Genomic DNA, 27689 nt, shown 5'->3' with positions numbered 1-27689 from the left:
CATAAGAAGCAAGAGGGTAACCAGAGAAAGGGTTGGTCCACTAAAGGATAAGGAAGGAAGATTGTGTGTCGAGCCTGAGAAAATGGGTGAGATTCTCAATGGTTACTTTGCATCGGTGTTCACTGAGGAACGGGAGGTGATGAATCCTGAGATTAGAAATAAAAGTTTGTTTACTCTGGGTCACATTGACATAAGGAGCGAAGATGTTGGTTAGGCTAAAGGATATTAAGGTGGACAAATCCCCAGGGCCGGATGGGATCTATCCCAGGTTGCTGATGGAGGTGAGAGAGGAAATAGTTGGGGCCCTGACAGATATGTTTGTAGAATCCTTAAATACAGGTGAGGTTCCAGAGGACTGGAGAGTTGCTCATGTTGTCTCCCTGTACAAGAAGGGTAGTAGGGATATTCCAGGTAACTACAGACCAGTGAGCCTGATGTCAGCGGTGAGAAAGTTACTGGAGAAGGTACTGAGGGATAAAATCTAATTATATTTGGAAAGGAATGGGCTTATCAGTGATAGGCAAAATATTTTTTTGAGGGGTAGATTGTGCCTTACCAACTTAATAGAGTTCTTTGAGAAAATGAACAAGTTGATGGATGAAGGAAGGGTTGTAGATGTCATATACATGGACTTCAGTAAGGCATTTGATAAGGTTCCCCATGGTAAACTAATGGAGAAAGCGAAGTCAAATGGTGTGCAGGGTGTTCCATCTAGGTGGCTAAAGAACTGGTTGAGCAACAGGAGACAGAAGGGTAGTAGTTGAAAGGCGTTTCTCGAAATGGAGAAAGGTGACCATTGCTGTTCAGCAGGGATCAGTGCTGGGGCCACTATTGTTTGTAATATACATAAGTGATCTGGAAGAGGGTATTATTGGTATGATCAGTAAGTTTGAAGATGACATGAAGATTGGTGGAGTAGCAGAAAACATAGGAGACTGTTAAAGAATACAGGAGGATATAGATGGACTGGAGAGTTGGGGGGAAAGTGGCAGATGGATTTCAATCCAGGCAAATGTGAGGTGATGCATTTTGGGAAATCTAACTCTAGAGTGAACTATACTGTAAATGGAAGGACCTTGGGAAAAATTGATGGGCAGAGAGATCTGGGAGTTCAGGTTCATTGTACCCTGAAGGTTGCTGAACAGGTGGATAGAGTGGTCAAGAAGGCATATGGTATGCTTGCCTTCATCGGACGGGGTATTGAGTATAAGAGCTGGCAGGTCATGTTAAAATTGTACAAGATTTTAGTTTGGCCGCATTTAGAATGCTGTGTACAGTTCTGGTCGCCACATTAACAAAACGATGTGGACACTTTGGAGAGGGTGAAGAAAAGGTTTACGAGGATGTTGCCTGCTATGAAGAGAGGTTAGGATTGTTTTCATTAGCAAAAAGGAGATTGGGGCGGACCTGATTGAGGTTTACAAAATCATGAAGGGTATAGACAGGATGGACAGAGATAAGCTTTTTCCCAGGGTGATGGATTCAATAACGAGAGGTTATGCATTCAAGGTGAGAGGTGAAAAGTTTAAGGGAGATGTACACGGCAAGTACTTTACAAAGAGGGCGGTAGGTGCCTGGAATGGGTTACGAGCAGAGGTAATAGAGGCAGGCATGGTAGATTCATTCAAGGTGTTTCTGGACAGATGCATGAGTAGGTAGGGAGCAGAGGGATACAGATGCTTAGGAATTGGGCGATAGGTTTAGACAGTGGATTTGGATCCTTTCAGAATTGGAGGGGTGAAGGGCCTGTTCCTGGGCTGTAAATTTTCTTTGTTCTTTGTTGTTTGTATGAAATGCAAAAGTACAATTTGATCAGAAGGGGAGTAGTGGTTTGGCTTGAGATGCAACTCTCTTAAGTTTCATATAATCTCAGGCTGAATTTAACATTGATTAAAACAATGTATTAGGCTAGACAGACTGAAGCTGAAAAGCAGAACTCAGTCTTCATTAGAGATGAGAGAGGAATCCCATGGAGGAAGCATTTGAATCTATGAGGTGCAAGAATAAAAGCACATCATGTCAGCAGCCAGAGAAGTATGAAGAAAGAATGGCAGATCCCGTCTTATTGTTCCCACACTGGCTTAGACAGAAGGCCCACAGGCCTGAACTGCAAGTCTGCAGGAAAATCAGTCATTTCAAATCTGTATGTCATTTCGATAAACTTTTAATCTCAAAGTAAAAGATAAAAGTCTTTAAAGAAGAGACCGTGCAAGAAATCAAACAATAGAAAATTAATATCATCTTTCTTGGAGAAATTAAGGAACAAAAATGTAAGTACTGGAGTACTACAACAGAATGCAATTGACATTATTAATTTTGAAAAGCACTCTGTGCATGCAGGTGAGACAGATTTGGTCAAACAAGTGTCATTGTTGACCATCATTGCAACCATCATCATTAGATCACAAGATCAATGAGTGATCAAAATGGAGATCAAAGGCTAGCTAACAGTAAGGATGAAGTACAAAGATAGGAAAATGTTCGAGACACTATTATGTATATAATAGCAGAAAAATGGGCAAATTGAAAACATTGTACTACATCACCTTCAGAGCAGATATAAAATCCATGGTTCTGTTTACACCAAGAAAAGACATACCCCACATACTCCTATATCAAGTCAGAAGTGAAATTGAGGCGATTCTTCAGCAAGGAGATCTTTAGTCAGTTAATAGACCTAGACCTACACATTGGTGTTCTCATAATTCAAATGATTAGATTCCCTACAGTGTGGAAATAGGCCCTTCAGTCCAAACCAACCCTTCAAAGATTAACCCACCCAGACCCATTTCCCTCTGACTAATGCACCTAGCACTATGGGCAATTGATCATGGCCAATTCACCTGACCAGCACATCTTTGGACTATGGGAGGAAACCAGAGCAAACCCAGGGAGAATGTGCAAACTCCATACAGACAGTCGCCCAAGGCTGGAATTGAATCTGGGACACCCTGGTGCTGTGAGGCAGCATTGCTAACTACTGTGCCACCCTACTTAATGTCTTAAGTTTATCTGATAAATGCATAATGGATTTCTGACCCTTTGGGTGGAGTTTCCTAATTGAACACAATTGACAAATTGGGCACAAGTTGCAGACAAAAATTTCATTCTTGATGCTGATAAATAAAAGCAAAAAGTTTCTTCAAGCCATGCTCTTGGACATTACTGCTTTCCCTATATTAAAAATGCTCTTTGAAGCATTTAAGAGTCATTAACTGGTCCAGTTTTATTAATAAAGCTGAAATAAACTCTGCCTCACTAAACAAGCTTTATCCTCCATGTTGCAGCTACTACCTCTGAGTAACTATTTTTAAATTACTTTAAGTGGGACCGTACAGCACCACTTACTAGTTGAATTTGTACGCACAAGTCAGTTTCTTGGTAAGTTAAATATTTAATACTTTAAAAAATTCACTGTTGATATTCAGTACCTAAATTTGAAGTGATGTTGAGGGAGTCTCATCCTCTCACACATCCTCAGCTATGACCAAGGACAGAAGCCATACGCCCTACTCCAGACCTAGGCTCCTGGTCCTCAACCTAGTCACTGTGGTTCCCAATCCTACAACCAGAGCACCACAGGCCTCCTCACGCCTTGGACTCGGTTATTGAGCCCTAATAAACCTCCTGTTCACGTTTCAGGTCCAAAACGACTCTCTTATGGAACTGATCACCTCACTCTTCCGCCCCTCTTTTGTTTTCTCAAAGCATAAAACTCATCTCTTTTCCAGCCTCCTCTGGTTCTGAAGGGTCATACTGGACTCAAAACATTAATACTTTTCACAGTTGCAGCCAGATTTGCTTAGCTTTTCTTGCATTTTGCTTTTACTTCAGATTTCCAATATTTGCAAGATTAACATGGATCTCTGCATTAATGGCAACTTTACAGATGAAAGACCAGTACTTTGGAAACTGCATCAGAAATCTTTCTTGCCTCTATTAACTTCACTCATCTAACACTGAATTCAACTTTGTCCTTTGTAGTTGTGCTGCTAATTTCACAATCCTACCTTCTCATTGGTTAAGGACACTTTTGCATGTCCGATATACTCAGATCTCAGACGCACCATTTCCCTCACTGTTGTAGTTGTCAGCTCGGACATTCAACAAGTTGTCATGAAAACAATATTAAAATCTGATGTTCCAATTAACAGGTGTTATTCGATCACTTGCAACACCATAAATCTCCTCAATGTTTAGTAGATTTAACATAAATTACCTTAAGGTTGGCATCTTGTGAATCTTATTAAACATCCGATCTAATCTCTTTAAGATTAGAATGAGAGCTGGCCGCACAGCTTCTGCAGTCCAGTCGGTGATTGGAAGCATTTCCATGATGTATCTCCGAAGCCCATGGCTCTCCATTGTTTGGGTGTCATATGGTGCAAGCTTTAGAAGGGAATGTGCAATTTCGGCCAACCTAAGGTACAATTAACACTAAACTTATTCCAGAAGGACAAAATTCAATAACTACAAATTCTGAAAGGAACTAGCTATTTCCATAAAAAGCAACCAATTTCATTTTTAGTCCTCAAACCTCAGGGTAATTGTTCAGATCATCAAAGACATTTGTAGACACCATCAGAACCCAGAACTATTCAGTCATTTCCTATTTAATTACTGATCAAGGAATAATCTGTCTCAGAGTGTGTACTATACTGAAGGTTGTGAAACAGAAGAGATCCCTGGTGCTGCCCACCATGCCAAAGTTGATGCTCCTAATTTCGTCTGTCATTGACCTACACACCACGGAGACACGAGCCAATATTTAGGTCCTACAAGTCACATTTGCAAGCCATTATTGAAATGGAACTTTGGGCATTGTACTAGCCTTTTGGCTCCAACTACTTCATTATATATGAAATCCTTCAGTAGATATCAGAGAATGTACTCAGACCAGCGAAGCTCCCTTTTCTTGAATCGAGAGTGTCGCCAGAATTATGATTTTGTCCTCCCATAAAATGCTCAGGACAAACAATGCGAAGAAATCCGAAGGTGACAAGCTTAGAATAGGTGGAACAGTCATAGTATACCTCATATGTGACTTCACATCAAGTAATTCAAGAGTGGTAACCCTTGGTTCTCCAGCCATATTCTGAAGAATTTTCAACCTAGGGCCGCAGTGCTTGAAGAATTCAGTGCAAATGTTTAGTACAGACTCCCGAGGCCTGCGAAATTCCTCTCTTGCTATACGCTCATCCAGTTCTTCAGTTGGCAGACTCTGGCCCTCTTCTAACAAATGAAGGTTATCTCTGCGGAAAGGTAAAAATATTCTTTAATTATAAAATAAAGTGAGAAATTTCAAGATTGTCTGTAATCACCAACAATTTTCACCCAACCAGCTGGCAGCTTTGAAGTCAAATTCCTGCAATTTTCCACTCAGTATCTTTATGAGAAAACAATCACAACAAGGGTATGTACCTTCAAGGTAGCTTACCAACTTCTTGGGACAAGTCACGGTGGACAATGACTTGATAGGATTTGCAACCATGTTCCCAGAACCTGAGCCTGTGGGTTGCTAATCCAGTGACATGACACTTGGTCACTATTTCCCCCAAATAGGTCTAAAATTTGTGCTCACCACGTGTCAAGGTGGGTAGAAAGAGATTGGACATGAATCAGCCATGATGCCTTTGAATGGAACAGCAGGACTGAATGACCTGCTCCCATTCAAATGTTCCTACAATCCAAACATGCTCAGAATCAATGTTCCAATGACAATTAAGAAACCCAAATATTCGGGTTTCCGGTGCCAGGCAGGTCAGGGTGAAGCCATTTATATTTCAGGCGATAAACAACACTGGTTTTCACTGTAATGTAAATGTCTGCAAGATTAGAATTCACATTTTACACCTCAAGGATTACATTCTTCTGACTAATCCTTTGAAACAAGGAATTGATGGCTGTGAGCAATTGAAAATAAAAAAAAAGATAGACAACCTAATACAATGATTAGATTAGATGATTTACAGTATGGAAACAGGCCCTTCGGCCCAACAAGACCCTGCGAAGAGCAACCCACCCAGACCCATTCCCCTACATTTACCCCTTTGCCTAACACTAAGGGCAATTTAGCGAGTCCAATCCACCTAACCGGAGTACCCGGAGGAAACGCATGCAGACACGGGGAGAATGTGCAAACTCCACACAGATAGTTGCCGGAGGTGGGAATTGAACCCAGGTCTCTGGCGTGTGAGGCAGCAGTGCTAACCACGGTGCCACCGTGCCGCCCATATGATTGAAATAACTATTTGGTCCGTTGTGCCTGTAAAAGGAGCATGCAAGAGTTATCACGATTCTTCCTAACCTCGTATTGGCCCCTCCAGACATGGCGTGGTTGGCTGTCGGAGCTCCCCTATGACCTTGGTCGGATCTGCTCATTTGAGGAGCTGTCATTGGTCTGCACCGCAGTTCATGAAGAAATAAACATATAATTTTTAAATAAAATGTCCTGCTTAACAAATATTGCTTGATCAAAGCAACAACAAAGATTAAAACAGAGGCTCATTTTAGACAAATTGTCGTACTAATGTCCTTCAATCAGTTTCATGCGTTACATTATACAGGCTGACTGCTGTATCCGCGGGTCCGCTTTCTGCAGTTTCAGTTACCCACCATTTACCGCGGCCCAAGCATATTACAGGAACGTTCCAGAACCAGGGACCAAGGGGATGCTGGGAAGGAAAATTTCCCATTTAAATGAACGAGTTCGCGACTATCTGCAGTTTCGGGCCTCAGCAGTAGGTCTTGGAACATATCCCCCGCAGGTACAGGCAGGGGACTACTGTACTGAATAAGGGACAGAGCAGTCCACTAAAAACAGTAGAACAAAATGTATTGCTGAAATTTTAATCTAAAAATCCACCTCTGTAACCGATAAATGCTAACAAAGCATTAAAATTTACTTTGGTAGGACAGTGACATTGAATGACAAAGCAGCCCAAGAGAAGGACTAATAAATTACCTGGTGAGAGATTCAACACTATATAATAGGGCTTGTAAGGATGTGGCTAGTGAAGCAATAGCAGTGATTTCATCCCGTGCTGCGGATGATGACTCCAATTGAATGGTTTGCTTCTTCAGTTTCTGCAAGTAGCAGGGAACCAGTGCCTCGAGCACCATCAGCATTTGAAGACTATGGCATAAATAAGAAGCATTAGAACAGACAAAGCACTACCGGGCAATAGCAAAGGAAATCCAATTCTACTGTGACAAACCATTTTTTAAAAATAATTGTACAAACGTAAAGGGGCTAAACATTTGATCTTAGTCGTGCAAAGTCAGGATTGCTCCTCTGGGCAACCTTAGGTGGTGAGGCCACAGCTGGTGTATTATGTGCAGTCGTTGTCACCACGTTACAGGAAGAACATAATTGCGCTGAAGTGAGTGCAGAGAAGACTTACTCGTATGTTGCCAGGACTGGAGAACTATAACTACATGGAAAGATTGGAGAGGGCAGGGTTGTTTCCCTTGGAACAGAGAAGACTGAGGGGTGACATGATTGAGTTCTACAAAATTGTGAGGTGGAGAAAGAGGAGGAACTTGTTTCCCTTGGCAGAAAGTTTAAAAACTAGGAGTCATAGATTCAAGCTAAGTAGCAGAAGGATTAAAAGAGACATGCCTCTTTACATAGAGGGCAGTGGGTGTCTGGAATTCATTGCCTGAGTTGGTGGTGGGTACAGAGATCCTAAACTCATAAAAAGCATCTGAATCTGCACCTTAAGTAAGGTCCAGGCTGTAAGCTGCAGAATTATGTGCCATGTACATGTAGGTGGGATTAGAAAGGGCTTCTTGGACAAGAGAGACTGAGTGGTCCCCATCTGTCCTGTCTCATTTTTAATGGTTTCTAGGTCTATGTCCACAAATGAAATACCCTTACCACATAACACAAAAATAGACTGAATTAAAATTTCACTCAAAAACGTATTTTATAAGGTGGGGAATAGAGAAAAAGTGGCAAAATTCTACATGAACATGAAGTAGCACCTATTAATAATTAAAACAGAAATAATGACTATACCTTAACGGCTGTGAGATATCAAAGAGCAGATTAACTGAATGAGAAATACTCCAATGATATGAAAGACCAACTAGATTTCTGGCCCACAAGATGAAAAAAAAGCACCTCATGTAGATAAGATATTTAAACAGATTGAAGATTTAAATGGATTTAAGAACAGCTTCTTTCCCAATGTTACCAGAATTTTGAACAGACCTCTAATTCATTAGAGTTGATTTTTCTCTGTACGTTCAGTGTAGCTGTAACACTGTATTTTGCATTCTGTTCTATTACCCTGATGTGCTTAAGTAAGGTATGATTTATCTGGTTAGCATGCAAAACAATACATTTCATTGTATCTCGGTACATGTGATACTAATAAATCAAATACTAGAAAGGCTTGGAGTAACAAGAACTACAGAATATAAAATTTATGAAACAGTGAGTCTATTAATTCTACTAATCTTTAATAGGAAAGTTGTGAGACAATATTGAAAATACAGCATAGATCAACACCAATAATTCTTGCTTGGAGAAAATAGAGGAAGACTTGAAAAATTCAGTTCCTTTCCTTTAAAAGTACATCATGATGACTCACAGAGCTTGGACAGGATGGGATATATAGCTGACTATTTACAATCAGTAAGGGTTTAGAACAAGAGGACATGAGCATCAGATGAATCATGAGTTTCATGTTGAGAACAGGTGAAGCATTTACATGGAGGTTTTTGGGATTAGGTAAGTGGTTGAAGGAAAGAAATATGGGAACAGGGTTAGGACATGGGTTCAGTGAGGTTCACCTGTTGTACACATTTTTGTGCATTTTATGCAGAAAGCAAATGTACAAGAGAAAAAAATAAATAAAAGAAACCCATCAGTTAGATTTTAAACCTATTGTCTGGACAATGGAGCTGGGAAGTTTTTACAATGGGTGGCTAATCTGCCATGCTAGTGTTATACCAAATTGAAAATCTATCAGAATCCCATTACATCCTATCTGGAAGGAAAAGGGGCAACAGTAGAGACATAAAATCAGAGTGCAAAATTGACAACAGTCATTAAAAATGGAAAAGGAGACAAGTACGGGATGGCTCCCAGCTATCCAGGAGTGATTACCACCTGATTCATACTGAATATAAATGAAAAAAATCTAAGTGTTCATCACATTATTAACATTGCATTTCCATGCCCCCTATTTATAAACAGCTGCTGTTTGCTGGAATTAGCAATGGTAAATTGAACAGGCACAAAAGTGAGCAGGGGTCCAATGCAAGCAATGTTACTTCTGCCATCTTCCATATTAGAGCTTCAAAACCAGGCAACACTTACAGAAGTTCTCAGCAATATAACTGGCCACTATTCTGGTTGGCTCTGTCAGTACACATTGCTCATCACTTTAAATTCTGATCATTCAGTTCTTGAAATACTGTACTTGGAAAGTCTTTTGTAATCCATTTGAACAAAACATGCTGCCCAGAAGATCTATGTTTTTATTAGCATTCCTTCAATTCTCTTTGATTTAACATAATTTATTACTTTACATTTAATAACACTACACTTGTGTTGAGTATGAAATAATAAAATTAACCTGAATCTTATCAATGCCTTTGTCAGTGTGGCAATGGTATGGTCTTTCATATGAAATTTCTTTCTCATTACTAACAAAATTACATGTTTGCCAGGTTGAAATTCATTAAAGCATTCAACTTAATATTGTTGAATGACAGGAATTATTTAAGGCAAGGGTTAAAGTTTTACTGCAATCGACATCTTATAGCCATCTTCTGTCTTATTCCAGTTTTAAGATGTACACTTTAAGGTGGTTTGGCAAGTAAAGTGCTGAAAGTGGAAGCTGAAAGTAACAATGAGTGTGGCAGGGTATCTGGGTGTTTGGTAAGCAATGAGATAAACAGTGAATATCAATGAAATTCATGCATGGTGAAATAAAGAGAGGAAAGCTGGAAAATCTCAAACCTTTCTGTCAGAGTGAAATTTGTGAAAATCACAAATTTGGAAGTCCCACCCCAGAAAGAGTAATTTCTGATTTTTGTGGGGACAAGTTTGGTGACAGGTTAGCTTATATCGTTGCGTGGCTTGTGGAGACAGCTGACTATTTAAATAATCAGCTGCCCCGCCATCTAAGTTCTGTTTTGTAATCCACACTGTCTGGAACGTGGAGAACAAGGAGCAGACCAAGTCAGAACACCTGTTATATAGTGAATTTATTTTGGATAGTCATAGTGGCCTAACCAATGACCTGTACAGCCACAACATGACCTCCCAACTCCTGTAGTCAATACTCTGACCAATAAAGAAAACATACCAAACACCTTCTTCACTATCGTATCTACCTGCGACTCCACTCTCAAGGAGCTATGGACCTGCACTCCAAAGTCTCTTTGTTCAGCAACACTCCCTAGGACCTTACCATTAAGTGTATAAGTCCTGCTACGATTTGCTTTCCCAAAATGCAGCACCTCACATTTATCTGAATTAAACTCCATCTGCCAATTCTCAGCCCATTGGCCCATCTGATCAAGATCCTGTTGTAATCTGATGTAATCTTGTTTGCTGTCCACTACACCTCCAATTTTGGTGTCATCTGCAAACTTACTAACTATACCTCTTATGCTCACATTCAAATCTTTTATATAAAATAGTGGACCGAGCACTGATCCTTGTGGCACTCCACTGGTCACAGACCTCCAGTCTGACAAACAACACTCCACCACCACCCTCTGTCTTCTATCTTTGAGCCAGTTCTGTATCCAAATGGCCAGTTCTCCCTGTATTTCATGAGATCTAACCTTGCTAACCAGTCTCCCATGGGGAACTTTGTCGAATGCCTTACTGAAGTCCATATAGTTCACTTCTACCACTCTGCCCTCATTAATCCTCTTTGTTACTTCATCAAAAAACTCAATCAAGATTAGTGTGAGAGGGGAAAGATATAAAAGAGACCCAAGAGGCAACCTTTTCATTCAGAGGGTGGAACATGTATGGGATGAGCTGCCAGAGTACAATTGCAACATTTAAAAGGCATCTCGATGGGTATATGAACAGGTTTGGAGGGATATGGGCCAGGTGCAAGCAGATGGGACTAGATTGGGCTGGAATATCTGGTCGGCATGGACGAGTTGGACCGAAGTGTCTGTTTCCATGCTGTACATCTCTATGACCCTATGACCTCTGCAGAAATGGTCCTGAAACACATTGCTGACAGAATGAAGGGTCCAGTAGGTTTTGGCATTGTTAAAAGTATTCATTACTTCGTCTAAAAAAAATACATAAATCCGTAAAGTTGTCAAGAACATAAAGCACAAAGTTTTGATTTCATTAGAGATTAATTGAAGCATTTTCAATGTATTGAGTTATTTCACATCAATGAATGAATCATTTAAATAGTGACATCACTGGTAGACAAATAAACTTATTTTATATCAGTATGATTCCTGAAACATGTGCTAAGTGGATTTTAGGCGAATTGACAAGGAAGTGTGATGGAAGAGAGTGGCTGGGGGAACAGCATGGGTTGCCATAAGTTGGTAAGATGGGAGATTGGTAGAGGAGCATAGGGCTTATAAGGGACAAATTGGTTGCTGGACCGGAGTCACGGTGTGGATGAGAAGGTAGGAAGGACTGTGGATGGTGGGTTAAGGGCTGTGGAGGTCGGAGAGGACATAGGGAGATGTAAACAAGCATAGGGTGGTTTAGAGGTTATGAGGTAGCTTCGATCACCATGGATAGGCATGAATGTATGAAAGAGGTGAGGTGACCTCAGGAATCAGGGCTAGAGTGATGTCTTGGTTCTATTCATTTTACGCAACATAATGTCAGTACACGGGCAGGAACCAGAAGCCTCTCTGCTGTTTTTCTGGGATCACCCAGCCCACCTCCTCTGGTGTCCCATCACCCCAGTATGAATATCCAAACTTTCCAGGCGAGGTTTTCCCATGCCAAGTTCACATGGCTGGAGAATGTCCCGTATCCATGCTCTTGACCTGGCAATGAAAATTGTGGCGAAAGTGAGGGCTGCAGATGCTGGAGATCAGAGCTGAAAATGTGTTGCTGGAAAAGCGCAGCAGGTCAGGCAGCATCCAAGGAACAGGAGAATCGACGTTTCGGGCATAAGCCCTTCATGAAAATTGTGGCGTCAGGGGGAGGATGGATTAGGGTGGGCGAATTAAACATTAAACACCATTAGTACAGAAGGAGAAATTATCCAACCCTCACTATCACTCTGTTTGACTGAGAAAGAAAAATGGGACAGGAAGGAGATTGGCAATTTAAAAAATCTCCCAGAATAAATCAGAACCTAAAGGAATGGAAGTCTTATAATTGCTCACCTTCTGGGTAAGTCAGCATATTTGGCAATGCATAGGCAGATAGTTACTAGATTCAGGTTTCTGCTGCATGTTTCAAAGGTCATTAATGTGCAGATGCAGCAACTTCAGAATGGTCTCAGGAACGTGAAGTGAGAGTATTTAGCATATGGTTGAGCAATGCAAATCGGCCAGTTCATGAGGTGTCACGCCCTCACCATAACTGCAGGCAGATTTGTGTATGAATAATGACAGATTATCAGATATCAGGATATTTTCCCGCATAATCCATGCCACAGTTTACTGAACACTTAATTTTGTTTTGTTTTATTGCACGAAATAATGAGTTCACAATTCATCACTAATCCTACACGTCTGTGTAATTTCTCCTTTTCGGCTCAGTCTGACAAATGTATAACTTACTTGAGTGTTATATGCTTCAATTTCAATTTCATATTTCTTCAATTTTTAGTACGAGCTTTGCTTTCTGGCGATATAATTCACATAATGTGAAGGTATTTATGAAAGAAACATTATTTCTAAATTTATGTCTGAAGTAACATTCCTGTACCTTCTAAGTGATTCCGGTGCGTATGCAACTACAGTAACACATAGCTTTATAGCTTCACTGATAGAGAAGGCAAGATCTTCATTTCCATAGCAGAAATCTAGAAGAACATGAAAAAAAATATTGTTTAAGTCAAGTTTGCTACACTGGTGCTCATTTTACATGATTTAATTGTCATTTAAGTAAGCCTGGAAACTTAGAATTTTACTAATTTTGCTCAGCAATATTTTAATTGACTAGTGATTTGAAAATGATAAAAAAAACTCCTGTTTTATTCCAGAACAATCACTAATTACCAGAAATTAAAATGAAAAAATGTCCTTACAAATGTCAAAGTAGGTCAGTAACTCTGTGGTGATTAACTCACTCCAATTGCTCAGATCCTGTCCACCATTTACAAGGCACATGTCAGAGGTCTAATGGACTACTTGGCTCAACACCATCCAGGACAAAGCAGCATGCTTAATTGGCAAACCCACTTACCACCCCAAAAATCTACTTCTCCACCAGCAGTACACATTGTCAACAGTGTGCACCATTGACACAATGCACTTAATCTGTTTGCAAAGAATCCTTCAACTGCATCTTTGAATCACCTGACCTATACTTACTAGAACAAGGGTAGCAGACATATGGGATTGCTACTTTGGGGCAAGATGTAAATGGTAATTTGTGATTACGTGCATTTCTTGACTTGAAGGATATTAACAGTTGGACTCTGCAAGGCTCAGGACTTTGTCCCTTGCTTTTAGTAGTCTACATTAATGCTTTAGACCCTAATGTAGAACATATGATAAATAAGTTTGCAGATATGAAAATTGGCTGTGTGGTTGATAGTCAGAATGAAAACTTTAGATGTAAGGGTCTGTGCAGTTGGCCCAGGCAATGCATTTCCGAGAGTGCAGCAGCAAAGGATAAAAAAAAGACAAAAATAGGAGGTTTCAGAGTACTGTAGAACAATATTGGGACCTTGGAACGTACGTCCATACAAAGGTAGCAGGACAGGTCAATAAGGTGGTTAAGAAAGTGTAAGTGTGTTTTATTAATTGAGACATTGTCTCATTAGTTGTTTCATAAAAGCATAAAAGGCCACTGATACACACTGCAAACCCACAGAACCTCACTGTTACCTTGACCTTACATCCTCACACCTTGCTTCCTGTAAGGACTCCATCCCACTCTCTCAGTTTCTCCGTCTTCATCGCATCTGTTATCTCAATGCCACATTCTATAAGGGTCCTCAGAAATGTCCAGCTTTTTTCCTCAACTGAGGATTCCCTGCTGCCGTGGTTAACAGGGCTCTTAGAGGTCATAGAGTCATAGATATGTACAGCATGGAAACAGACCCTTCAGTCCAACCTGTCCATGCAACCAGATGTCCCAACCCAATCTAGTCCCACCTGCCAGACCCAGCCCATATCCCCCCAAACCCTTCCTATTCATATACCCATCCAAATGCCTTTTAAATGTTGCAATTGTACTAGCCTCCACCACTTCCTCTGGAAGCATTCCATACACGTATCACCCTCTACGTGAAAAAGTTGCCCCTTAGGTCCCTTTGATATCTTTCCCCTCTCACCCTAAACCTATGCCCTCTCGTTTGGACTCCCCAACCCCAGGGAAAAGACTTTGTCTATTTATCCGATCGATGCCCATCATAATTTTGTAAACCTCTCTAAGGTCACCCCTCAGCCTCCGACACTCCAGGGAAAACAGCCCCAGCCTGTTCAGCCTCTCCCCATTGCTCAAATCCTCCAAATCTGGCAACATCCTTGTAAACCTTTTCTGAACCCTTTCAAGTATCACAACATCTTTCCGATAGGAAGGAGACCAGAATTGCTCACAATATTCCAATAGTGGCATAACCGATGTCCTGTACTGCCACAACATGACCTCCCAACTCCTGTACTCAATACTCTGACCAATAAAGGAAAGCATACCAAACACCTTCTTCACTATCCTATCTACCTGTGACTCCACTTTCAAGGAACTATGAATCTGCACTCCAAGGTCTCTTTGTTCAGCAACACTCTCTAGGACCTTACCATTAAGTGTATAAGTCCTGCTAAGATTTGCTTTCCCAAAATGCAGCACCTTGCATTTATCTAAATTAAACTCCACCTGCCACTTCTCAGCCCATTGGCCCATCTGATCAAGATCATGTTGTAATCTGAGGTAACCTTCTTTGCTGTCCACTACACCTCCAATTTTGGTGTCATCTGCAAACTTACTAACTGTACCTCTTATGCTCGCATCCAAATGAGGACCCAGCACCAATCCTTGTGGCACTCTACTGGTCACGGGCCTCCAGTCTGAAAAACAACCCTCCACCACCACCCTCTGTCTTCTACCTTTGAGCCAGTTCTGTATCCAAATGGCTAGTTCTCCCTGTATTCTATGAGATCTAACCTTGCTAACCAGTCTCCCAGGGGAACTTTGTCGAATGCCTTACTGAAGTCCATATAGCTCACTTCTACCACTCTGCCCTCATCAATCCTCTTTGTTACTTCATCAAAAAACTCAATCAAGTTTGTGAGACATGATTTCCCATGCACAAAGCTGTGTTGACTATCCCTAATCAGTTCTTGCCTTTCCAAATAAATGTGCAACCTGTCCCTCAGGATTCCCTCCAACAACTTGCCTACCACTGACGTCAGGCTCACTGGTCTATAGTTCCCTGGCTTGTCTTTACCACCCTTCTTAAACAGTGGCACCACGTTAGCCAACCTCCAGTCTTCCGGCACCTCACCTGTGACTATCGATAATACAAAATCTCAGCAAGAGGCCCAGCAATCACTTCTCTAGCTTCCCACAGAGTTCTAGGGTGATCAGCTTCTGGGGGTTTATCCACTTTTATGCGTTTCAAGACATCCAGCATTTCCTCCTCTATAATATGGACATTTTGCAAGGTGTCACCATCTATTTTGTTACTTTCTATATCTTCCATATCCTTTTCCACAGTAAATACTGATGCAAAATACTCATTTAGCATCGCCCCCATTTTCTGCGGCTCCACACAAAGGCCGCCTTGCTGATCTTTAGTTATCCAGCATTCCCTATACCTACCAGCCTTTCCTTTCACCCTAACAAGAATATACTTTCTCTGGATTCTCGTTATCTCATTTCTGAAGGCTTCCCATTTTCCAGCTGTCCCTTTATCTGTGAACATCTGCACACAATCAGCTTTTGAATGTTCTTGCCTAATACTATCAAAATTGGCCTTTCTCCAATTTAGACCTTCAACTTTTAGATCTGGTCTATCTTTTCCCATTACTATTTTAAATCTAATAGAATTATGGTCGCTGGCCCCAAAGTGTTACCCCACTGACACCTCAGTCACCTGCTCTGCCTTATTTCTCAACAGTAGGTCAAGTTTTGTACCTTCTCTAGTAGTTACATCCACATACTGAATCAGAAAACCTTCTTGTACACACTTAACAAATTCCTCTCCACCTAACCCCTTAACACTGTGGCAGTCCCAGTCTATGTTCGGAAAGTTAAAATCCCCTACCATAACCACTCTATTATTCTTACAGATAGCTGAGATCTCCTTACAAGTTTGTTTCTCAATTTCCCTCTGACTATTAGGGAGTCTCTAATACAATCCCAATAAGGTGATCATCCCTTTCTTATTTCTCAGTTCCACCCAAGTAACTTCCCTGGATGTAGTTCTGGGAATATCCTCCTTTATCACAGCTGTAATGCTATCCCTTATCAAAAATGCCACCCCCTCTCCCTCTCTTGCCTCCCTTTCTATCCTTCCTATAGCATTTGTATCCTGGAACATTAAGCTGCCTGTCCTGCCAATCCTTGAGCCATGTTTTTGTAATTGCTATGATATCCCAGTCCCATGTCCCTAACCATGCTCTGAGTTCATTTGCCTTCCCTGTTAGGCACCTTGCATTGAAATATATGTAGTTTAATTTATTAGTCCTACCTTGTCCCTGCCGGCCCTGACTGTTTGACTCGCTTCTGTGGTCAACCAATCTCCCATACCTTGGCCTTCATCCCTTCCCTCCCCTCCCACAACAACAATAGGGTCCCTCTGGCCCTCACTTACCTCCCCATCAGTCTCCTCATCCAATGGATTGTAACGCACCATTTCCATTACCTTCAATGGGATGCCACGACCTGACACATATTCCCCACCCCTCACTTTGTGTATGAAAAATCATTGGGTAAATAGTTTGCCAGTTTTGAAGCATCAAGCATCAAACTTTGGATCAATCTGAAGTAATAAACCTGCACAGAAACTACTTTTCAGGATATCAAGCAGGAATTGCCTGACTGCAATTAAATCTTTGCTTTTGGAATTAAAATGTAGTAAGTACAGTTTTAGCAGCTAATGAGAAGCTAAGTGTGAGAGGTAATTTCGGTTTAAACTTTAAGATGTGCCTGGACCACAGACTGATCTATAATAAAAGACAGAACCTTTGTTTCTTTTCTAACAACCATTTTATATACTCAAAAGTAGAGTAGTTTAAATTGTGCAGAACGCTGACAATTTGTGAGCTATAGTAAAAGCAAGCAGGCTCTTGATTAATGAAGCCATTCACACAGCTGTGAAGGATGAGTCCCTGACTGATAAGACTCCAGGATGGGGGAACAACTTGAGACATCTGTTTCAAATTAAAGCTTTTGACTGATAAGACTACAGGGTGAGAAAAACAACAAACTTTGGAGACTCTGGAGCCTTTTGTTGCAGACTTTGTGATAAAAATAATGATGTTTTTAAGAATGTGAACCTCATGGCTTGTTGGAGCCAAGGAGAGGAGGGACTTGTCCTATAAATAATGGAGACTTTGTAAGCCTCAGCGCGCCTTTTCTTTAAGGGTGCCCGACTCTGCAGACTTGACTTGTTAATAAAACTTTGTTTTCCTGAATTTGTCTAGAGCGATTATTGAGAAGCGATTTTCGTTTCTAACACTAAGGAACAGAGAATCAAGAAAGTAACAATTCTTAGTGAAAGGGAAATCTGAGAATAAATGCTGACAATAAGTAAAATCAATTAAATAAATTTAATCTAAGAGTTTGTTACACTCTAATAATCTGGATGCATTGTTAGTTTGCATGATATCACAATTAATTTTAATGCTGATGAGAAAAGTACTTGGATCAGATTTGTTTTTTGGATATATACTTTCCCTTCAGAAAAAAGGATTGCAATATATTAAATTCTTATAAACACCACAGTTCATTAAGTGGGATTATTCTCAATACTAATCATATAATGTCACTGTGCACTGCAACATACCTCCACTGCATAAAACATTATTGTAATAAATTTCAGTAAGGTTACCAAGAGATTTGAGTGGTTTCTCAGCTTTCACTAATTCCAGTACATCCAACGTATCTTGTGTATCACCCTCCAAAGACACCAAAAGGTCAAACAGACATTGAGAAGACACACCTTTGGCCGATCCACTCGTTGTAACATCCTAAGTACAAAAACCAAATGCTAGTTTTCTTTGATACAATTTTTCCTTCCATCACTAATTTTCTTTTATTAACTTATGTTTTTAATCAACTTGTTCTTATACACTCTGGAGCAAGTGGGATTTGAACCCATGCCTTCAGGTCCCCGGGTTAGGAACACTACCATTGTGCCACAAGAGGGCCCATCTAATCAGCTTTTTAAAAAAATGTTAACCTATTTTTCCCTAATCTACTTGTTTAGAGATGTTACAGAGGAACCTCGATTATCTTAAGGTCACGGTGGGGAGTATTTCCTTCAGTTAATTGAATGCTGATTAGCCAAGCATCGGGACCTTGCAATCTTGCCGGATAATCCGAAATTCGGATAATCGATTGCCGGATAACCGAGGTTCCTCCGCACATAGCATTAGAGCAGGTGGGACTTGAACCCAGACCTCCCATTCAGGGGTAGGGACACTACCACTGTGCCACAAGAGGTTGCCACACCCTGGAAAATCTGGCCCATTGTATTTTAGCATCAAAATTATACATTAGCTGGATAGAATACTTTGATGACAAATGATCTGGATTATATTGTTAGATATCCCTTCCTCAAAAGGTGGCGGATGCTGTATCATTAAATATTTCAGATCAGCCTTGACCTTATTGAGTGGGGAAGCAGGCTTTGAAGGGCCTGGTGGCCTACTCTTATTCCTTACTGTCATCCAATAGCCTTGCCCACTATAATTGTGCAATACTTAAAGACAGATTTGAATTAATATGTGGAGCCAATTGGAGAGAGATGGAACACAAGGTGAATCTTATCTACTTACTGAGAACTCCAGTAAGGGTGCTGCACTCGCAAACAATTGGAGAATAAAAGGCTTTCGATGCAAAATATAAAACTGTCGACAAGAAAATTCAATTGCTTGGCGTAGCAATGGATTGCTTTCATAATCAGCATAGACCTGTGGGAGGGAATATTTTAAAACAATGTGAATACAAGCAAAAAGCACATACTTTATATAGCCCATGATGAACATATATAGTATATGTATAGTATCGTAAGATTCAATTTGCATGCATGATTTCAGTTGGGAAGTTATACTCTTTACATTGTTTCTCTCTAAGGAGAGAAATGCATTTATGTACTGCATTGCAGGACCTCAAAATGCTCCAAAGAATGTTTGAGTTATGACACTCATTAAATTTGTAGTCACTCTTGCAGTAAGGAAGAACAGCAGTCAATCTGTACACTGGAACCTTCCACAACAGCAATGAAATACTGGCAATATAATCATTTTTAAGTGATGTTGACTGAGGGATAAATATTGACTGCAGAACTCGGATTATACCTCTGCACCTCTTCAGGGGACTAAGAGGATCATTTTTATCCAATCACCTGAGTTGAATGCCTACTGATTTTTTTTTGCCTAATATTGTTACTTGAAGCATACATTTACTGTTATCCATTAGTGGGTTGTCTTGCTAGAATGAGAGCTTACAAAGAGAATTAATGAGTGTACAGCCATTTCACTTAGAGCAGTGTCAAAACAGGGGTTTGTTTGGAAACAAAATGTAGAATGTTTGACAAATTTATGCATTAACTTCACATGAAAGCACAAAAAGGGTCTTGGGTTAATATGACTTCTGAATGAGAATATCTCCAAAAGAATTAACGATATAAATCCTTGTGCTCAAATCTCTGGAGCAGGACTTGAACTCATGACTATCTCGTTAGTGCTTCCAACTGAGCCATTGAGACATTAGAGTACCGACGTTATTGTCTTTGTAAGAAATGACCATGTCATTAATTATTAGTATCTTATGTACCTCGGACACAGCACAGAGCCTGAAACCAAAGAACAAGAAGAAAATAAATTCTGTCATTATTTAGTCTTGGGAACAAACTGATGAGTTTTTGTTGAATATACTGTGCTGATTGTGTCAAACAAATTGAAGTAAGTACAGCTGAAAGGCAATGAAATGTTAATGCTACTTCAGCCCATGCCTGAAAACTGGCCATATCTTGCTGCATGCAGGGGCAGGACTCCTTCATTAACTCAAGAATTGCAAATGGCACTGAACATTGTGCCATGATCAGCAATCTTATGATGAAAATAAGGATTTTGTGGTTGAAACAGCTGAAGGTGACTTGGCCTAGTTCTACAGGTATCAACAAAGAACATAAAGACCGAAGGAATAGTTTGGCAAAATGCTTTATTTGCTTATTATAATTTAGCATTAATATTGCAGTCCCAATGTTGTTCCCAAAGTTTGCATAGTCTTCTGTTTTATTCAATGTCCACTACAAAGAATGGCTCAGCAGCAGCACTACTGATCGAGCTGATCAGGTCCTGAAGGACATAGCAGCCAGACTGAGTCTTCAGCAGGTGGTGAGGGAATTAACAAGAGGGAAATGCATACATGACCTCGTCCTCAACAACCTGTTGGCTGTAGATACTTCTGTCCATGACAATATCAGTAAGAGTGACTGCTGCACAGTCCTTGTGGAGACAAAATCACATTGGGAGTATCATCCATTGTGTTGTCACACTCCATAGGCCAAATGGGACAGATTCAAACAGATCTAGCAACTCAAGTCTGACTCAAAAAAAATTTCACATGGTATTTTGAGTTTCATTTGAAGTACGTGTTAGCCATAAGTAGGTTAGCCATTTGAGGTTCATTCTACTACAGTTGCATAATTTCTATTGTTATAATTGCCTAATTTATCTCAGTTCTTAATGTTCTGAGCTATGATTCTCCTTTTGTATTGACATCTTCAGTCTATGTCTGGGTGGTCTCACATTAGGAGAAAATGAGGACCGTAGATGCTGGAGATCAGAGCTGAAAAATGTGTTGCTGGAAAAGCGCAGCAGGTCAGGCAGCATCAAAGGAGCAGGAGAATCGACATTTCGGGTATAAGCCCTTCTTCAGGAATGAGGAGGGTGTGCCAAGCAGGCTAACATGAAAGGTAGGGAGGAGGGACTTGGGGGAGGGGCATTGGGAATGCAATAGGTGGAAGGAGGTTAAGGTGAGGGTGATAGGCCGGAGAGGTCAGGAAGAAGATTGCAGGTCAAGAAGGTGGTGCTGGGTCCAAGGGTTTGGACTGAGAAAAGGTGGGGGGAGGGGAAATGAGGAAGCTGGAGAAATCTGCATTCATCCCTTGTGGTTGGAGGGTTCCTAGGTGGAAGAGCTCTTCCTCCAGGCGTCGTGTTGCCATGGTCTGGCGATGGAGGAGGCCAAGGACCAAGGACCCCTCCCACTCCGCCAAGGACATGCAGGTCCTTGGCCTCCTCTATCGCCAGACCATGGCAACACGATGCCTGGAGGAAGAGCGCCTCATCTTCTGCCTAGGAACCGTCCAACCACAAGGGATGAATGCAAATTTCTCCAGCTTCCTCTTTTCCCCTCCCCCCCACCTTTTCTCAGTCCTAACCCTGGGACCCAGCACCGCCTTCTTGACCTGCAATCTTCTTCCTGACCTCTCCGCCCCCACCACTTCTCTGGCCTATCACCCTCACCTTAACCTCCTTCCACCTATCGCATTCCCAACGCCCCTCCCCCAAGTCCCTCCTCCCTACCTTTTATGTTAGCCTGCTTGGCACACCCTCCTCATTCCTGAAAAAGGGCTTATGCCCGAAACGTCGATTCTCCTGCTCCTTTGATGCTGCCTGACCTGCTGCGCTGGTCTCACATTAGCACTGCCATTGACTCCTGCATTCTTTGTGTAACTATTGGACACACTTTTGGAGCCAAGAAATTTGCTGGGAGTGAATTTTTCGTAGAATGTTTTGTTAAGGCTTTGGGAATTTGTTTCAAAGTGTGCTACTTTCTGTCAATCTAACTCAAGTTAGATTGGAATCTTTCCATGTTCAACACTTCAGATTAGTCCAACAGTTTACATGTAATTACTGAGATCAGGATTTAAAAGTAAGATTTTATAAGATTGATTATAGTCTATTAAATTCTGTTTTATATTCTTCAATAGAATCTTTGGTAGCTTTCTAAGTTTATCAAAGTATGAGCATGCCTTGTGTGCATTTAACAGATTTTCTTAGCAATTGTGACAAATGTTAGTAGATTATCCAAACATTACTCCTTGTCAAATTCCTGAGCCTCCAAGCTCTGAAAATACTTTACACCTGATCTTGCTTCAGGCAGGAAGCAAAAGTGCCAAGACCATACCTTATTTTCCCTTTGCTGAGATTGTAACCCATTTTTATATATGTATTTCATTTTGCCTTTGGCCAAAAGGCTCAGCTTCATAGCACATCAGTGGGAAATAACAGACATTTGGCTTGTTTCATCCATTGCTCTTAAAAGTAACTCAAATTCCAATATTCTATCTTAAAAAAAATCCCTTACTTTCTGAACTTCGCCTTTGCAACCATAGGCAATGTCAACATAGACCCAAGCTTGATGGTGAAATAGGACTTAAGACACATTTCCTTGTGGTTAGAGTTTATAAACAATTTGGTAATCAGCTTCTACCTGTGCCACCTTTATATTTACTCAGTCATTTAGTTAATCAATTCAACACAGTCAGCAGCATTAATTCCTTTTTGTTGACACTAATGTCTATCATATAATACTGCTTGCATTCGGATGTTTATTTTGCCTATTTATTTATAGCAAGTTCTTCTTAAGCCTGATTTGTTCTTATGCACAGAAACCTGGTCCACGTTTTCCATTAATTTGAGTCTGAAAAGTGGATAAACTGGGGAAAAAAAACGTAAACTTTGATAATGGGACTTGATCTCTGGTGTGTAATGCAGTGAGGAATAACACTAGTAAATCCAATATTTGCTGCCCATCCTTAATTGCTCGAGTGGGAGGCTCACAGTGCCATTTCAAACAGAAGTTCAGAGTCAACCATGTTGTTGTGGGTCTGAAATCACATGTTGGTCAGACCAGACAGTGACCTAAAGGAAATTAATAAACCATTAGGATTTTTTTTACAACAATTGATAGTTTCATGGCCATGATGCTTGAGACTCGTTTCACCAGTTGCCATGGTGGGATTTTCATACATATGACTAGACCAATAGTTTGGATCTCTGGATCACTAGTCCAGTGACATTACCAGTTCCCAATTTCCCTTTTGCTTTTCTCTTGGCCCATCTCCAGCATTTATGGGTTCAGCATTTTGAAGAATTTAAATTCAATTATCTGAAAGCTGCAATTAAAGTTAGATTTAGCAATAAAAATGACCATATTGGTCGGTCTACATGTGCCTGCAAAAAACAATGTGGTTGACTCTGAAATGACTGAGCAAGCCACTGGAACAAGTTGCTTTAAGGTGAGAAAGGAATGAAACCAGACACACCACCCACTATCAGCCGAGAACTGGAAATGACAAAGGCACTCCTGACTGGCTGAACTTGCATCCTGCTAACATCTGTGCCCTATGCTAAAATTAGGAGAGTTATCACACAGATTAATAAGGCAACAGTCGCACTCACTGAATCATACCACACAGACAATCTCCTAGACCCAGACTAGGTGCGATGCCCATATCCAGTGAGAGTATAAATTGGGCACCCATAATGATCTCAAGGTGTACTTAGTACCCAATATCCTGTCAATGATAAAAACAACTTCCTTCAATCTTCAGAATATTGCTGCATTACTACCTTATCACTCCCACACCAACATTCCCTGAAGCACATGCTCAATTTTTTTTAACCACCTCCAGACAGAACTATTCCAACATTTACTTGGTTAATCATTTCCAATCTGTCCTCTGAACTCCTGATCATACGAAACTCTCTGTACAGATCCTTACCCACATCAACTCCCTCTTATGCATCAGCTTTTCCTTGCGAACCAACATAAGCTCCTGTTCACAAGGATTTCACATTTAACATTCTTACCTTTGTGTTTAAATATTTTCATGCCCTTGAATTAATTTGAGATCTGTAATCATCTTTAGTGGGAAATGGAAGTGTTATGGTAATGTTGCTGGACTAGTGATCCAGAGATCCAAACTATTGGTCTAGTGATATGTACAACAATTCCACCATGGCAACTTGTGGAATTCAAATTAGATTAATAAACCTGGAATTGAAAGCTAGTCTCAAGAATGGTGGCCATGAAACTATCAATTGTTATAAAAACCCATCTGGTTTATTAATGTCCTATAGGTCACTGCCTGGTCTGGCCTACGTGTGACTTCAGACCCACAGCAACATGGTTGACTCTAAACTGCTGTTTGAAATAGCACTGTGAGCTACCCCATCAAGAGTAATTAGGGATGGCAGCAAATGTTGGACTTACTGGTGTTATTCCTCACTGCACTACACACAGATCAAACCCCATTATCAAAGTTTAAGTTTTTTTTCCCAATTTACCTGCCTCTCAGACTCAAATTAATAGAAGTTAAAAATCACACAACACCAGGTTATAGTTCAACAGGTTTATTTGGAAGCACTAGCTTTTGGATCGCTATTCCTTCGTCAGGTAGATGTCACAAAGTACTCTGAAAGCTAGTGCTTCCAAATAAGTCTGTTGGACTACAACTGGGTGTTGTGTGATTTTTGACTTTGTCTACCTCAGTCCAACACTGGTTCCTCCAAAACAAATTAATAGAAAGCACGGATCAAATATCTGTACTTAAAACCAAACCAAGGGACACGAAGAACTTGTTAAAAATAAATTCTCACCACAGGTAAAGAACGGAGAATGTACAACTTCACTAATAAAAGTCTCAACCCTATAAAACGTTTCTACACATACACACGGACAAAAAGCATTGGTGATAATGGCAAAGCAGAAGAATAACTGGGAAAGCGGTTCAATGACCCCACTGCACAGGGCTGTTTCCACTTGTTCACAGGAGGCAGTGCGTGACAGGCACATTGACTGCAAAGTCTCTTGATTACTGGGCAAAAGCTACAGATTACAGCAAGCGATGACAGTCAATAAATTAGCTTTCTTCAAGCTTTAGGTAATTTGTTGGACAGAAAAGGTACACCACATTCCTGTTTCCAAAGGCTACTGCCAGTATCACTTGCGACCCTAGTGGTTCCACGGTAGCTGAATAATTCCGTTAGTTGTTGTCAGGCTGATCTCATCCACAACTTGTCACAACTCCACAAACCCAACTACCAGCTGAATCTCACTTTGTAAATAAGCCCATCTACAAACAGACTTCCTCCACTGCTTAAACAAAGCAACAGTGCAAACATAACATATAAGGAGTTTCAGATCAAAAGGATTTTTAATATCTTTATCAGTAAAGTTTCTTCACACCCTAACTTTTTATGTAAGTCACTTCCTTCTCCCTCTCACCGGCACACCTCATATCATCTAGGCCGTGTGCTCTGCAAAAACTCTGTAATCTGCTCTGCCCCTTACTCTGTACATCCTGCTTAAACCTCACTTCTTTCACAAAGTTTTTGTTTACTTCACTCTAAGCCTAAAGTCTTCTACATTGACTGGATGCCCTTTTTATTGCACTTTAAGATGTTTTTGTATGTTAAATACATTAAGTAAAAGTAAGTGATTGTTGATGTCTCCAGCCTCTCGTTAAATCCACTAGAGGATCAGTGGGAGGGGTGAAATAATATGGAGTGAGTATTCAGTTTGCAGCCCAAGTATAAAACTAGCATTGTGAACCCACTGACTGTTTATAAAAACAAAATTCCAGGATATTCAATGGAAATGACAGTCAGGCAGCTTCCTCAACAGGCAGGTGTTCCACATGTGTTTTAAGCCAGGTGATAACCCTGCTGAATTGAAATATGATTAAAGTTCCACACTGCTGCAACAAATGCTAAGAGCAAAACTGATCAATCCCACATCATTTTCCCACCATGTTTAAATTGTTGGATGGCCAGAGAAAAAGTATTGGGGATCTGGATCCACACCAATACCAGATGTACACATCTAAACTCAGAGCTTAAGTCTCATCAGGTTAGACTGGACTTCCAAATGAAATCTGGATCTCAAACCACAAGTGAAAGATTGGAAGTATTTTTAAGAAAGGAACGCGACATGGCTGTGAAGACATTTTACTTTCACGACATATTTTCAACCACAAGTAAAATAATTGCAAATAACTATTGACTCTAGTAAGCCACTTAGTACTTGTCAAAATAAACTTACCTGAAGCATGGAAGGAAGGATCCACTGATAGCCACTCAGAGAAAAAAGATGGTTGAAGTGCACTGCAGTATTGATAGCTGTAGCAGCATATTGACGAAGCAACGCACTATCTTCGGGATGAAGGATTAAAGCCCCATTAAAGACGTTCAGGAAGAGCATAATCTCATCTCCCCAGGGAAATTCGCTGGGCATACCCAAAAACATCTCCTCCAATAGTTTGATCCACATACTCTTGTGAAGGGTATCCAGTCCAAATAATTCTTTACCTGACAAAATGATAAAAGATTTCACCTTAATGTCTGGCACCTCATCCTGAAGATTATTTTATCTTAACCTTCTGAAATATTGATGAACAAAAGCATTGAGTGCACAAATGGCAACTAGTACAAATAGCTGTGAGCTCTTATGGTGGTGTCCCTACCTCTGAACCAAAGGTCCATATACAATTTCTCCAGAGATATACAATAACACATTTGAACAGGTTGGTTAAACATATCAGGCAATACCGTAAAAAGCATTAAGCCCTACAATGAGATCAGGACCATTCCTAGCTGATGCAGGGTGACTATTTTGTGTCTTGCAATTTTGCGGGTCCCATACTGGGATTATAGACATACGAGAGGTAGCGAAAGCCAGGGCTGGAATCGCAGAGTGAGATTTGGTCCAGGGGGGTCCCACACCCTCAGCCTCTGAATGAGATAAAATGAGAATGAATCTTAAACTTTAAAATAACAGGGATCTTTGAGGATGAAAGAAAGGGAGGTGCTTAAACATAGGACACCCTTTGATGAGAAAGTAAAAATCTGAAATTCACAATGATGATAGGCTGGATCATAGAATCCCTCCATTGATGTCTATCAGCTACAGCACACAAAAGCACTGTTAGTTGTGAAGTAGAATGGAGTACTGATCTCTCACCCACTGTCTACTGCTTCCATCCCCTGGATGTGCTTTGCTCCCGGATTTGGAGGTCAGCAAAATGTCTGCTCAGTTCTCCTGAGTGGCGGTAATAGGCTACATAATTGGGCATTATACCACCTACCACTCACTCCCCCTCCCATTCCGCACAGACCCAAAAACTGCTTTGCGACATGAATGTGTCGGCATCATGACTGCTATTCTCCCCAATTTCCAGGCTTTCCATCTCTGCGCCCCCCCCCCCCCCCCCACCTTCTGAGTGGAATCCAAAATTCTGCCCCAACTGTGCAAAGGATTGCACTTCTTTCTCTCTAATATAATGTTTGGGTGCTGCAAATATAAACCATCATTTCCT

General features: G+C 40.8%; 1 protein-coding gene across 7 annotated transcripts in view; it reads right to left on the bottom strand.

Annotated features, from left to right (window-relative positions):
- unc80 (unc-80 homolog (C. elegans)) overlaps window positions 1–27689 on the bottom strand; it is a 338459-nt gene that overhangs the window by 46176 nt on the left and 264594 nt on the right. For all 7 annotated transcript variants that reach the window (XM_087988742.1, XM_087988738.1, XM_087988739.1 and 4 more), the window contains 8 exons: window positions 26417–26682; window positions 19138–19272; window positions 18189–18327; window positions 12893–12989; window positions 6965–7135; window positions 6308–6400; window positions 5034–5252; window positions 4220–4420 (listed from right to left, as the gene is read on the bottom strand). In XM_087988742.1, coding sequence (XP_087844868.1) covers window positions 4220–4420; window positions 5034–5252; window positions 6308–6400; window positions 6965–7135; window positions 12893–12989; window positions 18189–18327; window positions 19138–19272; window positions 26417–26682 — 1321 coding nt within the window. The remainder of the gene's footprint in view (window positions 1–4219; window positions 4421–5033; window positions 5253–6307; window positions 6401–6964; window positions 7136–12892; window positions 12990–18188; window positions 18328–19137; window positions 19273–26416; window positions 26683–27689) is intronic.

Source organism: Chiloscyllium plagiosum, unplaced genomic scaffold, assembly GCF_037043375.1.
Source record: "Chiloscyllium plagiosum isolate Xiang-an unplaced genomic scaffold, Cpla_swu_hap1 HiC_scaffold_7, whole genome shotgun sequence".
Classification (NCBI taxonomy): domain Eukaryota; kingdom Metazoa; phylum Chordata; class Chondrichthyes; order Orectolobiformes; family Hemiscylliidae; genus Chiloscyllium; species Chiloscyllium plagiosum.
This window is presented reverse-complemented; position numbering and strand designations above follow the sequence as displayed.